Below are 14,113 nucleotides of genomic sequence, written 5' to 3'. Positions count from 1 at the left end.
CCCGGGCGCGCGCCGCGGCTTCCGGGCCGGGGGTGGGGGCGGCACATCAGGCAGCTCGGCGGACGGCCCGGCGTCCTGCGCGCCGCGGACCTCAGAGGACCCCAGCGACGTCCGTAGCGCAGGGCCCGGGGGACGCGGCGGCGGCGGCGGGTGTTGCGACTGACGGCGCTGGCGGTCTCTGGAGCGCGCTTGGGCGGCCGCGCTCGCCGCACTGGCTGATCGTTGTGCAGCCGGCGCCATGTCTGTGAGCGAGATCTTCGTGGAGCTGCAGGGCTTTTTGGCTGCGGAGCAGGACATCCGAGAGGCGAGCCCCCTCTCCTCCCCTCCCCTCCCCTCCCCTCCCCTCCTCTCCCCGCTTGCTGGGCCGCCTCGCTCGGCCCTCCTCGTCGCCCTGCCCCGGGCGGGGGGAAGCCTCGGGGGTGGGTCGCTCCCCTGGTTCGGCTCAGGGCACGTTCCTCCTCCACGCGCCCTCCCGCCGCCTCGTCTTGATTCCCTGCGCTCCGGGCTCGGCTCCGACCCATCGGCAACCTCGTTTGAGCGTCAGTCTCCGTCTTCGGCGCTTGTCTGTGGAAGGTTCCGTCGGTGCTGGGGGCGCACGACAGCACGCGCGCGTTTCACGTGTTTGTTGTTGTGGCTTCAAAGCACACGTGGCCTTTTCTCCTTAAGGCTCTCCTGTGGCTTCTTTTCCCACTTCGACTAGTGGTCCGGGCCCCTTGGCCCACAGGTGTCCCCCAACCCCGCGCCCCTTCTCGCTCTCGCCATCTTCCGTTGTGTATCGTGTTCAGTTTACTTTGCTTTCGTTCCTCCAGTTCCGCAGGTAGTTTCTTGTGTCGGGACTTTTGCACGTACGGTCTGCTTTCCTGGAATTCGCACCTTCGCTTTCTTTTCCTGGTTACTTCCTCTTCCTGTCTTTGATGTCCCAGTCCGAACGATCCTTTCCCTGTCGTGTTTCCTAGCAGCGCACTCACCTTAAATCCCGCCCCCCCCCCCCCGCCCCGGTCCGTATGTTTTTAAACGCGTCTCCCCAGTGAGGCTCTCAACTGCGAGAAGGAAAGGGCTGTCGGGTTGGGTGCCCCGTATTTACGTTTGCACGTGTGTCTGCTCGGTGACTGTTTGCAAAATGATTGAAAAATACCCGGTGTTTGTATGGCCGTGCACTCTTCTTTCTACAAATCACCTTCAGGCGCTTTCTCTCTTTGAATAGCGTCCCAGTGGGATGTTTGGGGTGGGTGGCGGTGATCCTTTGAGGTTACGTGAGAAATCTCAGGCTTTAATAACCTCCTGAAGGTCTCACAGAGGAAGGAAGTGGCAGAGTCAGGATTCAAACCTGGATGTTATCTGCACCAGTTCAGTCCTTGTAAAGATTGTCAGAGTTCTGAATGTGGGTGAAGATGCCATGGATATTTAACCTGTGCTGCCTAGTATATTTGGTTTGAGGTTGTGATAATCATTATGTGGAGTTTATCTGTTACTTTGATTTTTAATTTCTCTAGGAAATCCGAAAAGTTGTACAGAGTTTAGAACAAACAGCTCGAGAGATCTTAACTCTACTGCAAGGGGTCCATCAGGGTGCTGGTTTTCAGGACAGTAAGTTCTTTTGATTCTGGAGGGTTTTTAAAATCCAATTTACCGGTCTCTCATTTAAATAGTTAATTTCCGTTCAGAAGACATTTCAAGTCTGTGTCATTTTATTAAGAAAAATGTCCCTCATGTTATACGGTGAATAAAAATGGGAGAAGCAGGTGAGTTAGGTTTTTATAGGTTTATAGATTTCTGTGTGTTATGGTTGATCTTCCACTTTAACGTGGTGACATGACAATGTGATTATAATGTGGTAATTGTAGTAGTTTTGTAGCTCTCTTGTGTATCTTTTATTTGGCTCTCTTGCTTTTAAGCCCAATCTTTCATTCATTGAATATGGTTTAATATGCATTTGCAGATAAGAAATGGCCAGTGCAATGTGTTTATAGTTAGCCACGTGAATGGAGATCAGATACAAGTTCAAACACGGAGCCTTCATTGTAAGATGTAGTCAGCACAACTGAAAGAGCTAAAATATATCTTCAGTGAAAGTTATTATGTAACTTACAAGTGTGAGAGGCAAGTCATTTTTCTCAGTGGTATGCAGTTGGTCAGTCAGATGGAGAATACTGGATACAACTTTTTGAAAAAATATGGGGAGCTCAAAGCTGTCCAATTTTAGGCATCCTTTAAGAACTGACTAGGAATAGCAGCAGGTACATGGCCCTTTAAGGATGACATTTAGGATAGATTACTGACTGGTCTGCTGAAGTATTCCGTTTCAGCAAATTTTTGTCTAGATTTCAGTGTTAGTAAATCAGTCGGGAAACTAGAGATGAAATATTGGGAGCCAGCTGAAAAGTAGAGATGCATACCCTGCATTTGGTCATGAGATTTTTTTTTTTTTTAAGTTGATTTATTTCCAGTAGACTGCATAGGTTATTAAGGAAGAACTGTATTTGAAATTTGATAACTCTTTCATTACTATGTTTGATTATCTTTTTGTGCTCAGTTCCAAAGAGGTGTTTGAAGGCTCGAGAACATTTTGGTACAGTAAAAACACATCTAACATCTTTGAAGACCAAGTTCCCTGCTGAACAGTATTACAGGTTTGTAAGAAAAATAGCATTATTTCGTGACTTTTTTTTTTTTAAAGATTTTATTTATTTACTCATGAGACACACACACACACACACACACACACACACACACACACACAGGCAGAGGGAGAAGCAGGCTCCATGCAGGGAGCCTGATGTGGGACTTGATTCCGGGACTCCAGGATCATGCCCTGGGCTGAAGGCAGGCACCAAACCACTGAGCCACCCAGGGATCCCATGTTGTAACATTTTAAATAAAAATGCAGACCTTTGTATGTGCTGAATGATTGCTTAGAACTAGGTAAAAATTCATCTATGTAGAAAAACCAAAAAGAATCAGACTATTAATAGTGATGGTACTTTAATAGCGACAAAATTGGTGGATTTTATTTTTTTCCTTCCTTTGAGAATTTTCCTAAGGAACATGTAGAATTTTTACCATGAAAAAGGAATGAAAACGAAAATAGTCATTGTATGACAATCAACTAAAGAATCTCTCTTTAGTGTGTTTAAATTACTTGTGAAATTGGATGAACCATATTTATGCTGTTAAGTTATGGGATTCGGTAGCACTATATAAATGAATTGAATATTACCTCAGAGTTTGAATTTTACTGCCAAGTAGCATATTTAGTTAATATTTTATGCTGTGTCTTGTTGAATCTGTAGCACCATTAATTTTAAGAGTTACCATTTTATGTACCACTAGGGAAGAAAATTTGTTGCCAATCGTAATTATGAAGTTTATAGATTGTAAAATACATCCTAATTTCATAGACGTTAAACTGGAAAAAGCTGCATTTGGGTATTGACGTAATACGGTGAATAAGAAACTAGAGTCTTTACTTGTGTTTGTTTTCCTACTGAAAAAGACGTTCTGTTAAGACATGTGTGGGCAAAAAATAGGACACATATGTAGAAAGTGGATAATATAACTTTACAAGATAATTTAAGGCAGGGGTTGGCAAACTACCTGTGGCCCACCGCCTTTGGAAGATAAGAACTGCTTATATTTTAAAGGGTTGTTAAAAAAAGAAAGCCAAAAACACCCCAATAAGAATATGTGACAGAGACTGAATGTGGTTCAGTAAGCCTGAAATATTACCATCTGACCCTTCACAGAAAAAGTTTGCTGACCCCTGCTGTAAGGTAATAATGAATGTATAGAGACACTGAACAATAGAATTGACAGGATCTTGAGAGATCATGTAGTTTGGAGGTCATTCTGAGGCTGACCTCTGGGTGATTTGGCCCTTAGAAGGTTTTGTTTGACTCAAATTGCATTGCAAAAGTTTTTTGAATTTGCCATATTTGAAATTCAGGAGGCATAGCATAATGAGAGCATTTGGGGGTGTAAAATTTCCGATTCCTTTTTTGCGGCTTCTAGCTCAGTTTAATTGCAGTATCCTGAAAGTTTAAGTCTATCAGCTTAGTGATCGTAAATGGTAGTTTTTTATTACATGTGTGAATTAGGATTTTCTTGATACGCTACACTCAAGTCAAAATGTGAGAGTAAGTTAGGTGTTGAGGCTGATACACAGTTGCTGTTCTGATCAAACTGTACTTGCCAATTTTAATTTTTCTCAGAGCAGTATCATTGTTCTTAGTGATTAAACTTCTAAAATACAGTCGTTCTTGTCATCTATAAACTTACATTGTAAATATTTTTATATTCATTAAAGTTGGGTCATGGCTCTCATTTATCGAACTTCTCATAAGTAGTTGTTACAAAACTCATAGCTTGTAAAACTTGTAAAACTTGAGCTTGTAAAACTCATACTGAATCCATCTGATATATTTAAGTGTTATATTGTTCTTACATGATTTACACGTTGGTGTTTTACATAGATTTGATTTGAAAAAGCTTCTTATTTCTAAAATGTTTGCTACTGTACTAAACTTATCTTTTTTAAGGCCCCCTGATCCCTCAACCTAAACGAGCTTATTATATCCATGCAGATTTCATGAGCACTGGAGGTTTGTGTTGCAGCGTTTGGTCTTCTTGGCAGCATTTGTTGTGTACTTGGAATCAGAAACACTAGTGACTCGAGAAGCGGTTACAGAAATTCTTGGCAGTAAGTGTCTTCATTAGCATGGATCTGCAGAATCAGGCATGGTAGCTTAATATTTGGTTGAGGGGGAACTATTGTTTGCTTGAACTTTCTGTTAAAACAAATGAGAACTAAATGGAAAACTAATGACTTGGAAACATAAAAAGTAAACACATGGAGTGGCTTTTTGTACACGAGTGTTTCTTTAAGTTTGTGAAATTTAGTTTTAAAAAAATCCTAGCCTATGGAAAATTGAAAGAATAGTACAGTGAATACCTGTTTACACAACACTTAGATTTTCTACTTAACATTTTGCTGTGTTTTTCAGTCTTCTCACTTTATGTGTGAACCATTTGAAAGCCACTTGTAATATTATGGCTCCTCCTTTATTTTTTTTTATTTTATTTTTTTTTAATATTTTTAATTTATTTATGATAGTCACACAGAGAGATAGAGAAGCAGAGACATAGACAGAGGGAGAAGCAGGCTCCATGCACCGGGAGCCCGACGTGGGATTCGATCCCGGGTCTCCAGGATCACGCCCCGGGCCAAAGGCAGGCGCTAAACCGCTGCGCCATCCAGGGATCCCATGGCTCCTCCTTTAAATGCTGCCGCATGTTTTGTCCAAAAACAAAGATGTTCTCTGATACAGCTAGATAATATTCTTGTTGGTATTATTCTTTGAAGAGAAGAATGAAAGGAAAAATTGCTGTCTAAAGAGCTCAGAAATCCACAATGCGGCCTAGTTGCCAGAAGTATGAACATTCAAAAGACAATTGTAAAAGATTATTTTTCTTCTTTTCTTGGGAGAAATTATGTATGTAGTATTTTATATTTGTAGGACCTGTTTCTGTTCACATGATGACCTTATTTTTACTTTGGTATATTTTTTAGTTGAGCCAGATCGGGAGAAAGGATTTCATCTGGATGTAGAAGATTATCTCTCAGGAGTTCTAATTCTTGCCAGTGAATTGGTAAGAAGCTTAGTGATTTGCCATTTGCTTTTTTAAATTTTTTTAGTTTTTTTTAAATTTTCTTTTTAAGTAGGCTCCATGCCTGATGTGGGTCTTGAACTCACAACTCCAAGGCCAAGAGTCATATGCTCCACTGACTGAGCCAGCCAGGTGCCCCTACCATTTGCTTTTTTGATCTTCCCACTTCGCTGTCAGTTTTTAAAATAGGTACAAAAATGCAGGAAATATTTTCTAAGCTATCAACCACCAATTTGTCATTGTACCTTGTGTGTGTTACGTTTTGCTAGTCATCTGAGAAAGGCCAATTCAAACAATGAGCTAGCTGTGCATATTTAACTAATGTGTGAATTTCTATTTATTTATATTATTATTACTATTTTTTTAAAAGATTTTATTTATTGATTCATGAGAGAGACAGAGAGAGAGAGAGGCAGAGACACAGGCAGAGGGAGAAGCAGGCTCCATGCAGGGAGCCCGACGTGGGACTCGATCCCGGGTCTCTAGGATCAGGTCCTGGGCCGAAGGTGGTGCTAAACCACTGAGCAACCCAGGCTGTCCTATTTATATTATTATTTTTAAATATTCTATTCATTTGAGAGAGACAGCGAGGGAGAGCACAAGTGGCGGGGAGAGGGGCAAAGTAAGAGGGAGAAGTAGACTCCCTGCTGAGCAGGGAGCTTACAGCTGGGCTCAGATTATGACTAAGCTGAAGGCAGATGCTTAACTGACTTAGCCACCCAGGCACCCCTGATTTGTGAATTTTAAAACATGGTAATACTTCTTCCTTTCAAAGTTTTGGCAGAATGTATATATTCCTAGTAATGTGTAAATACATACATTGTTTTGGAGAACTATTTAATTTTATAGCCACATATTATTTTTGCCTATATTCTCTTAATGTCTCTTCGGAGAGATTCTCCTATGAAAATTATTTATTTATTTATTCACTTCTTAAAAAAAATTTTATTTATTTATTTATGATAGACATAGAGAGAGAGGCAGAGACAGGAGGAGGGAGAAGCAGGCTCCATGCCGGGAGCCCGATGCGGTACTTGATCCCGGGACTCCAGGATTGCGCCCTGGACCAAAGGCAGGCGCTGAACTGCTCAGCCACCCAGGGATCCCCCAAAAATAATTTTAAAGAACAAAAAAAGGCTGTTATAAAGGTGTCCATTGGAGCCTTTGTTCCTATCGATGAAAACTTGTACCCAGAGAAAACTCCAAAAGTAAGGGGATGGTTTCTTGAGTTATGAAATAATTTTGTAATACCAAACAATTGTCAGAACATAATTAAGGAAGATGGTGTAGAAAAGTTGCATGGCTTTGAGGGTGTTTTAGTTGTGATTGGGAGGAAGACATGCTAAAGAGCCCTGTTGTAACATATCCCTTTCTGCCTTCCCTCGTGTAGTCGAGGCTGTCTGTTAACAGTGTGACTGCTGGAGACTACTCTCGGCCCCTCCACATCTCCACCTTCATCAATGAGCTCGATTCTGGCTTCCGCCTTCTCAACCTGAAAAACGACTCGCTGAGGAAGCGCTATGATGGCTTGAAGTACGACGTGAAGAAAGTGGAGGAGGTGGTCTATGATCTCTCCATCCGGGGCTTCAATAAGGAGACCGCGGCGGCTTGTGCAGAGAAATAGGCGGCTCTCCTTGTGCCTGGCCCTGCTGACCTTAGTGGTTGCCGGTGAGGGTGAGCCCTGTGCACCTCATGGTAGTTAGGATTGCCCCGTCGCTAAACACCGCGCTTTATTTTCTTAACCAGTGTGTGGTGTAAGTATCAAAATTGAACCACTTTTTTGGGGGTAAAAAAAAAATAGCCTTTACAAGGACAGATTTTTCTTTGTTGTTCAGTGAATTTGCTCTGTAATTCAGTGTATTTCAGTTCTGTCAAAAAGTGTAAATGTCAAGCTCTCGGTAAAGTCCTTTTCTTGCTTACCCTGATGCTGTTGATGTACTGATGGAGAAGTTTATCGTCTTGTGTTTCTTCCAGAAGTGATCCTTGGTGTTTTCTGTATCCAAATTAGCCATCCATTCCCAGGTGTAGCCTGGATACAGTATAGAAATAGGTAATTAAAAAGGATGGTTGCCAAGCAAAGGACAACTTATTTTATATTTTCCTTCCTTATTTTAAGCCTCGTGAGTAAATCAGATGTTGAAATTTTTTGCAAGGGAGTTAAAGCCCCAGGGTTTCTCTCACTGCCATCAAAATATAAAAGATGAAATTGCAAAGTCAAGTTCAACAGATTATTTTGGGACGTTTTTGTATCAGGGGATTGAGTAACATCTTATCATTTAGCTCTATTTACCAGGTGGGGAGTAGGGCTTAGTGTTTTACAACACCTCTGTTTTCTGATGTTGCCTTAACATTCTGCTCTTGCAGCAATTTAGAAATCGTTTTCACACACATCGTGAACTAACACTTCATATAATATATTTTTAAGGTATGAAACCTTTTTCCTAGCAGCCAGCTAGACCGTCTGGCCTGAGACTATAAAGCCACCCAGTCAAGTTAATTAGCAATACCCTGACTGGTATGTTCTGAGAGAAAAATGCTGTGCTTTGTCTGAGGGGAAAAAAGAGAAAACCTTGGATTAAAAAAAGATCAGCTGATTTGGTAATGTTTTTTAGAGTAAGCAATTTCAGGTTGTTGGCAGCTATCCCAACAGTCAGGTTTTAGATTTACAGTTTTGGGCAAGTCACATAAACCTTGTTGGCACCCTCCTCCCCCACCTTGTTTTCAGGTAGTGCTAAGAATACTTGCCAGGTAATTTTCGCTATTGAATTGAAACGATTTAAAATGGTGACTTAACCCACAGTGTTTTGGAGCTCACTGAAAGGACGGTGCTAGTGTTTTCAGAATAATAGGAAGTATTTAGAAGTATCATCCTCTCATGCCTGATGCCAGTTTAGGCTTTCTGTTTGTGCATTAGAATATTTGGCATTGCTGTCAGAGCCATGATTAGGCCAAGTTAAAAGACTGATCAGATTTTCCATCCTGAGGAAAAAAGTAGAAATGAAGCATAAATTCCTATGCATTTTTGGGTTTTAGAACAATTTTCTTGACCACTCTTTCTGCAGAAGAATTTATAGAAAGAAGAAAGGGGTTTTGGGTGTTGGAAGTGTGTAGGGCAGTCATCTAAAATGAGCAGTTACAGCACTGCCTGGGTTGAGCATAAAAGGCTTTTAAACTTATGATCAAACATTTGCAGTAAGCTTGGTAATGGTTTCTTCTATGTAGAGAATAAATTCTAAAGGTGTTTTGAGGCTGAAGAACAGGGGTGATGAGCACATACTGCTGTGTAATAGTTAAAATGATCAAAAGACACCAACCACTCAGTTAAATTAAAAGTATTGTAATTGAGCATATTGAAAAGCCTCAGCTCTGGTTTTAGTACACCAGAATTGTTCTTTTCAATTTTAGAAAATTGAGCAGCTTAGAGAAAGTAGAGATGAATTAGTGGATGTTTTCTTTATAAATTTATTTATAAGAAGAGAACCCATAAGTACTTCATAAGATATGCCCTGTCTTAAACTTGAATAATAATATTGGTAACGCTTAAGAGAATTTAATAAAGAACGAAAGCTTCTTTGGCAGTGTTTCGAGTCCTTTACTTAAACAAGTGGCTAAAGAGATGAGGTGGATCTGCAGGATGCCATTTGGCATAGCTTATAACATGTACTCAGAAATCGTGGCTTTCTTGGTTCTTGGTCTGGACTGAACTGTGCTCTTCAGGTGGAGCATCACTGTATTCCTGGCACCAGTCACTGTAATAAACATTAAACAAAAATGCTCCTCCCCTTCAAACAAAAGTAACATTTAAGAGGTGAAATTAATGGGAGTGGTGATTTCAATGAACCGGGGGTGAGGGCAAGAAGAGGAGAGGAGGGAGTTTAGCTTAACTGTCAGGTTTCTGATCTGGAAGACTAAGTTGAGTTAACGTGCTGTTAGTCCAGGTAGGGGGTGCAAGAGGACTGTTAGATGTGTTGGGTTTATGATGCTTGTAGAGCATGAGATGGAGCTGGCCAGTAGGACTTTGGGCATGAGGGAAGCCTGGAGCCAGCGTGGGATAGCTTGGGTAGGGTTACCGTGTGTGTGGTAGATGGGTCAGGAGAGAGTGGGTAAGATCACCCTGGAGAGCATATAGAATGAGAAGACGAACAAGGTGAGGACAAAACCCTGGTTCACGGGGGGGGGTGGGGGGGAGGGTAGTGTGTTAGGCAGAGGAAGAGACCATGAGGGTTAAGGAGAAAGGGTTAGAGACTGCCAGAGAGCAAGGAGAGTGACTTATCATGGAAGCCAGGGGAATTAAGAGGGTCTAGAAGGCTTTTGGGGGGTAAGACCTTTAAAATACATATTTTCACAGCCTGAGAGCCTGTGACTTTGTCAGGGGAGCCTTGGTTATCCTGAGCTAGCACCCCTCAAAACTGCTAGGCATACTACAGAGTTTATTTCTCACTCACACTGTATCTGTTACAGGTTGTCCTCATCTAGCTGACAGAGGAGCCACCAACTGGACCATTGATAGTGGGAGAGAGAATCGGTTGTGGAGGGTCTTACACAAACACATATTCTGGTTTCCCCATGACCTGTTACTTCCTCTCATAGTTAGAACTAGATACGTTGCCCTTTTAAACACTGAGGGGGCCAGGAAGTAAAATCCCACCTTGCAGGATGGGAGTCAGCAGATGGAGGGTCAGACAAACTAAATGTTGAAAGTCGTGGGCAACGTGTAGCCGTTTGGGTTAAATGAATATAGTGGTATTTTTGGTCACAAAAACTTTGCTGGGCTTGGGAGGGAGAAGAGCTGTCCCAGAGCTGCTCTTACCTGTTGGATGACAAGAAGAGGGTGGAGCCATCCTAATTGTCTTCTCTGCTGTTGAAGGTTGTTTCCTGTTTGAAAGAGATTTACCTGGTGTGTGTGCATTTGTGTTGGTTTGTGTATGAGTGTTTTTGTGTGTGTGTGTGTGTGTGTGTGTGTGTGTGTATGAGTGTTTTAAGCCAACATTGAGTGAACTTTTAATAAATGTTCCAAGCTCTGGGCTACACATTTTATCCAGACCATCTGATTTCATCCCCATATAACTGAGGTAGCTACCACTGTTGTCCTCATTTTAGATGGGGAGCACCCTTAGAGAGGGCAATCCACTTGCCTTGGAGTTCATAGCTATGAAGTGGAGGAGCCGTGGTTTGAACACTTCTGCCTCTGCATCCACATACACCATTTCTCCATTGATGCTTTTGGTGGCCTCACTATATATAGCCTGATGAGGCAAAACCCAATCCACCGATAGTTATGAACACAGTGTTTGTATAGCTTTGGGTTAGATGCAGTTTGTGTTAAAAATTAGCATAAAAAATGAGTGGAGGGTGGGGTGGGGAATCCCTGGGTGGCTCAGTGGTTTAGCGCCTGCTTTCAGACCAGGGTGTGATCCTGGGATCGAGTCCCATGTTAGGCTCCCTGCATGGAGCCTGCATCTCCCTCTGCCTGTGTCTCTGCCTCTCCCTCTCTCTGTCTCTGTGTCTCTCATGAATAAATAAAATCTTTCTTTAAAAAAAGTGAGTGGGAAACTAGGTCTCCCTCACGATGTTTAGGGTCTAGTTGCAGGAGAGAGGTAGTGAGAAGGATACAAATGGGTAAGAGGTACATTCAACTACTATTTGAGCAACTACTGTAATTTTTTGGAATTTTTAACATCTTCATTGAAGTACACTTTACAGATAAAGACTTAAATCAAGTGATTTGTACAGTAGTGCCACAATCATCATCTATCAGTTTTAGAAAATTTTTTTTTTAATTTTTTTTTTTTTTTTTTTTTTTATGGTAGTCACAGAGAGAGAGAGAGAGAGAGAGGGGCAGAGACACAGGCAGAGGGAGAAGCAGGCCCCATGCACCGGGATCCTGACGTGGGATTCGATCCCGGGTCTCCAGGATCGTGCCCTGGGCCAAAGGCAGGCGCCAAACTGCTGCGCCACCCAGGGATCCCTAGAAAATTTTTTATCTTCTAGAAGTTCCCAGCCCTAATCTGTTTCCATAAATTTGCCTTTTCAGGTTATTTCATATAATGAAATCTATAACATGTGGTCTTTTGTGTCTTATCACTTAGCGTAATGTTTTCAAGGTTCATCTATGCCACAGCATGTGCTGGTAGTTTGTTCCTTCTTATTCCTAAGTAGTATTCCTTTGTATGGGTATTCCATATTTCACTATTTATCTAATGAGGAAGATCTAATTTCATAATGTTGCTATGAACATCCTCGTGCAAGTCTGTATGAGTAGGTTTTTCCATTTCTTTTGTATAGATACCTAGGAGTCTATGGTAAAAGTGATTTTTTTTTTTTTAAGATTTTATTTATTTGAGAGAGTGAATGAGAGAGAATGAGAGCATGTTTCTGGGAGAAACAGACTCTGAGATTATGACCCTGAGATAATGATCTGAGCTGAAGGCAGACACTTTACTGAGTCACCTAGGTATCCCCAAATGGTGATTTTATGTTTAGGTTTTGAAGAGACCATCCACTTGTTTTCCCTTTAGCAATCTGAATTCCTTACCACGAGTTAAAATTGAGGTTAGTAACAGACAAGATGTTATAATAACAACGTCATTGCTAAATAATTTGTGAACAGTTGCTATAGGAATTTGGGTATAATGTAAACCGGTTCATGAGAGAGGTAGGATTTAGATATGTATGGAACTAGGAGGAGATCATTTTTGGGGGGCAGAATTGAAACCAAAGCAGAAATGGTACAAGCACACCTTGGAAATGTGGATTTAGTTCCAGACCACTGCAGTAAAGCGAATATCGCAATAAAGCAAGTCAAATGAATTTTTCCCTCGTGCCTATATAATGTTTATGCTATGCTGTAGTCTGTTAAGCCTGCAATAGTATTATGTCTAAAAAATTACATATTTTAATTAAAAAATACTTTATTGCTAAAAATGTTATCATCTGAGCTTTTGGTGAGTTTCAGTCATTGACCATAGATCACTGTAACAAATATGAAAAAGTTTGAAGTATTGTGAGAATTAGCAAAATGTGGCAGACACGAAGTGAGCAATTGGTGATGGAAAAATGGGGCCAACAGACTTGCTGGACACAGGGTTGCCACGAACCTTCAGTTTATAAAAAAACGCTGTATCTGTGTAGTCCAATAAGATGAGGTATGCCTGTGTTAATTTAGTAGGGATGGAGATGTTACACAGTTGATTGCAGGAGACAGTCTGGTTGGACTGTTAGGTTTAGAAAATCTGAATTGTGGGGATCCCTGGGTGGCGCAGCTGTTTAGCACCTGCCTTTGGCCCAGGGCGCGATCCTGGAGACCCGGGATCGAATCCCATGTCGGGCTCCCGGCATGGAGCCTGCTTCTCCCTCTGCCTGTGTCTCTGCCTCTCTCTCTGTGTGTGTGTGTGACTATCATAAAAAAAAAAAAAAAAAAAAAAAAAAATCTGAATTGAGAGGTTAAGGAGCTTGGACTTTGATAGGCATTGGGGGACTGTGTGTGTGTGTGTGTGTGTGTTTAAGCAGGGAGAGAGGAGCTTTGGAGTTGGACAGCTGCAGTTTTGTATCCTGGCTGTCATATTACCAATAGAGAGACCAAAGGTCAGCTTGGGTGGCTGATAGTGGGCCTGACTAGATGGCAGGTGCAGTGCATTGTAAAGGAAGGAGTCAACTTGAGGTTGGGGGGACCGAGGATGTTGTGGACTGAATGTGTGTGTCCCTTCACATTTATACAATGTAAGCCTAATCCCTAATTGGATGGTATTGGAGGTGGGGCCTTTGGGAGGCAATTAGGTCAGGAGGGTGAAGCCCTCAGGAGAATGGGATTAATGCCTGAATGAAAAGGACTCAGAGCCTCCTGGTCCTTCCACCATGTGACGACAGAGCCAAGAGATGTGGTCTGTGAGCCAGGAAGTGGGCCCTTACTAGACACTGAATCAGCTGATGCCTTGATTGCAGATCTGTTGTTTAACTCACCTGGTCAGTGGTGGTTTTGTTAGAGAAGCCTGAATGGACTAAGACAAGGGAAGAGCAATTGAGAATTAAGAGACGCCTGAGTTGAAAAAAATACATGTAGGAAAGTGGGAGCTAGCTTCAGTGGGAAGAGGAGAAGGTCAGTTTGGCAAGTGTTGAGTTTAGTGTGATTAGGAGATATTGTACAGGTGGCTGTACTTTTTGGAATAGAATTTGGGGCCCTAAGTGGAGCTGAGGGAGTCCTTGGGATTGGATAGAGTGGATCTCTGGCTGTGATTGCAGAGGAGCTTCTGGAAGTAGGGAGAAGGTTTGGGGGAGAAGTGGAGAGGTCTGGACAATAATCAGCCTAGTGAGCACCTGGAGGTGGCTGAAGACAATGAAGAGAAGATAGAAGGGGAGCTAGAGGCTCTTCTCATTCTCTCGAGGTCAGATCTGTCCCAAACAGGAGCTGGGGCCAGTAGAAAAGTGATCTGTGTACACTGCTCTCTCTCAC

The 14,113-nt window shown here is 42.2% G+C and overlaps 1 protein-coding gene across 1 annotated transcript; it reads left to right on the top strand.

Moving 5' to 3' along the window:
* Positions 1-102: 102 nt before the first annotated feature.
* Positions 103-9,235, top strand: TSN (translin). Its single transcript, XM_077861338.1, has 6 exons — positions 103-304; positions 1,494-1,587; positions 2,534-2,630; positions 4,581-4,696; positions 5,567-5,646; positions 7,055-9,235. Exons 1-6 carry the CDS (start codon positions 239-241, stop codon positions 7,286-7,288), a joined length of 687 nt encoding a protein of 228 aa, XP_077717464.1. The 5' UTR covers positions 103-238; the 3' UTR covers positions 7,289-9,235.
* Positions 9,236-14,113: the final 4,878 nt, after the last annotated feature.

This window comes from Canis aureus, chromosome 20 (assembly GCF_053574225.1).
Source record: "Canis aureus isolate CA01 chromosome 20, VMU_Caureus_v.1.0, whole genome shotgun sequence".
Lineage (NCBI taxonomy): Eukaryota > Metazoa > Chordata > Mammalia > Carnivora > Canidae > Canis > Canis aureus.
This window is presented reverse-complemented; position numbering and strand designations above follow the sequence as displayed.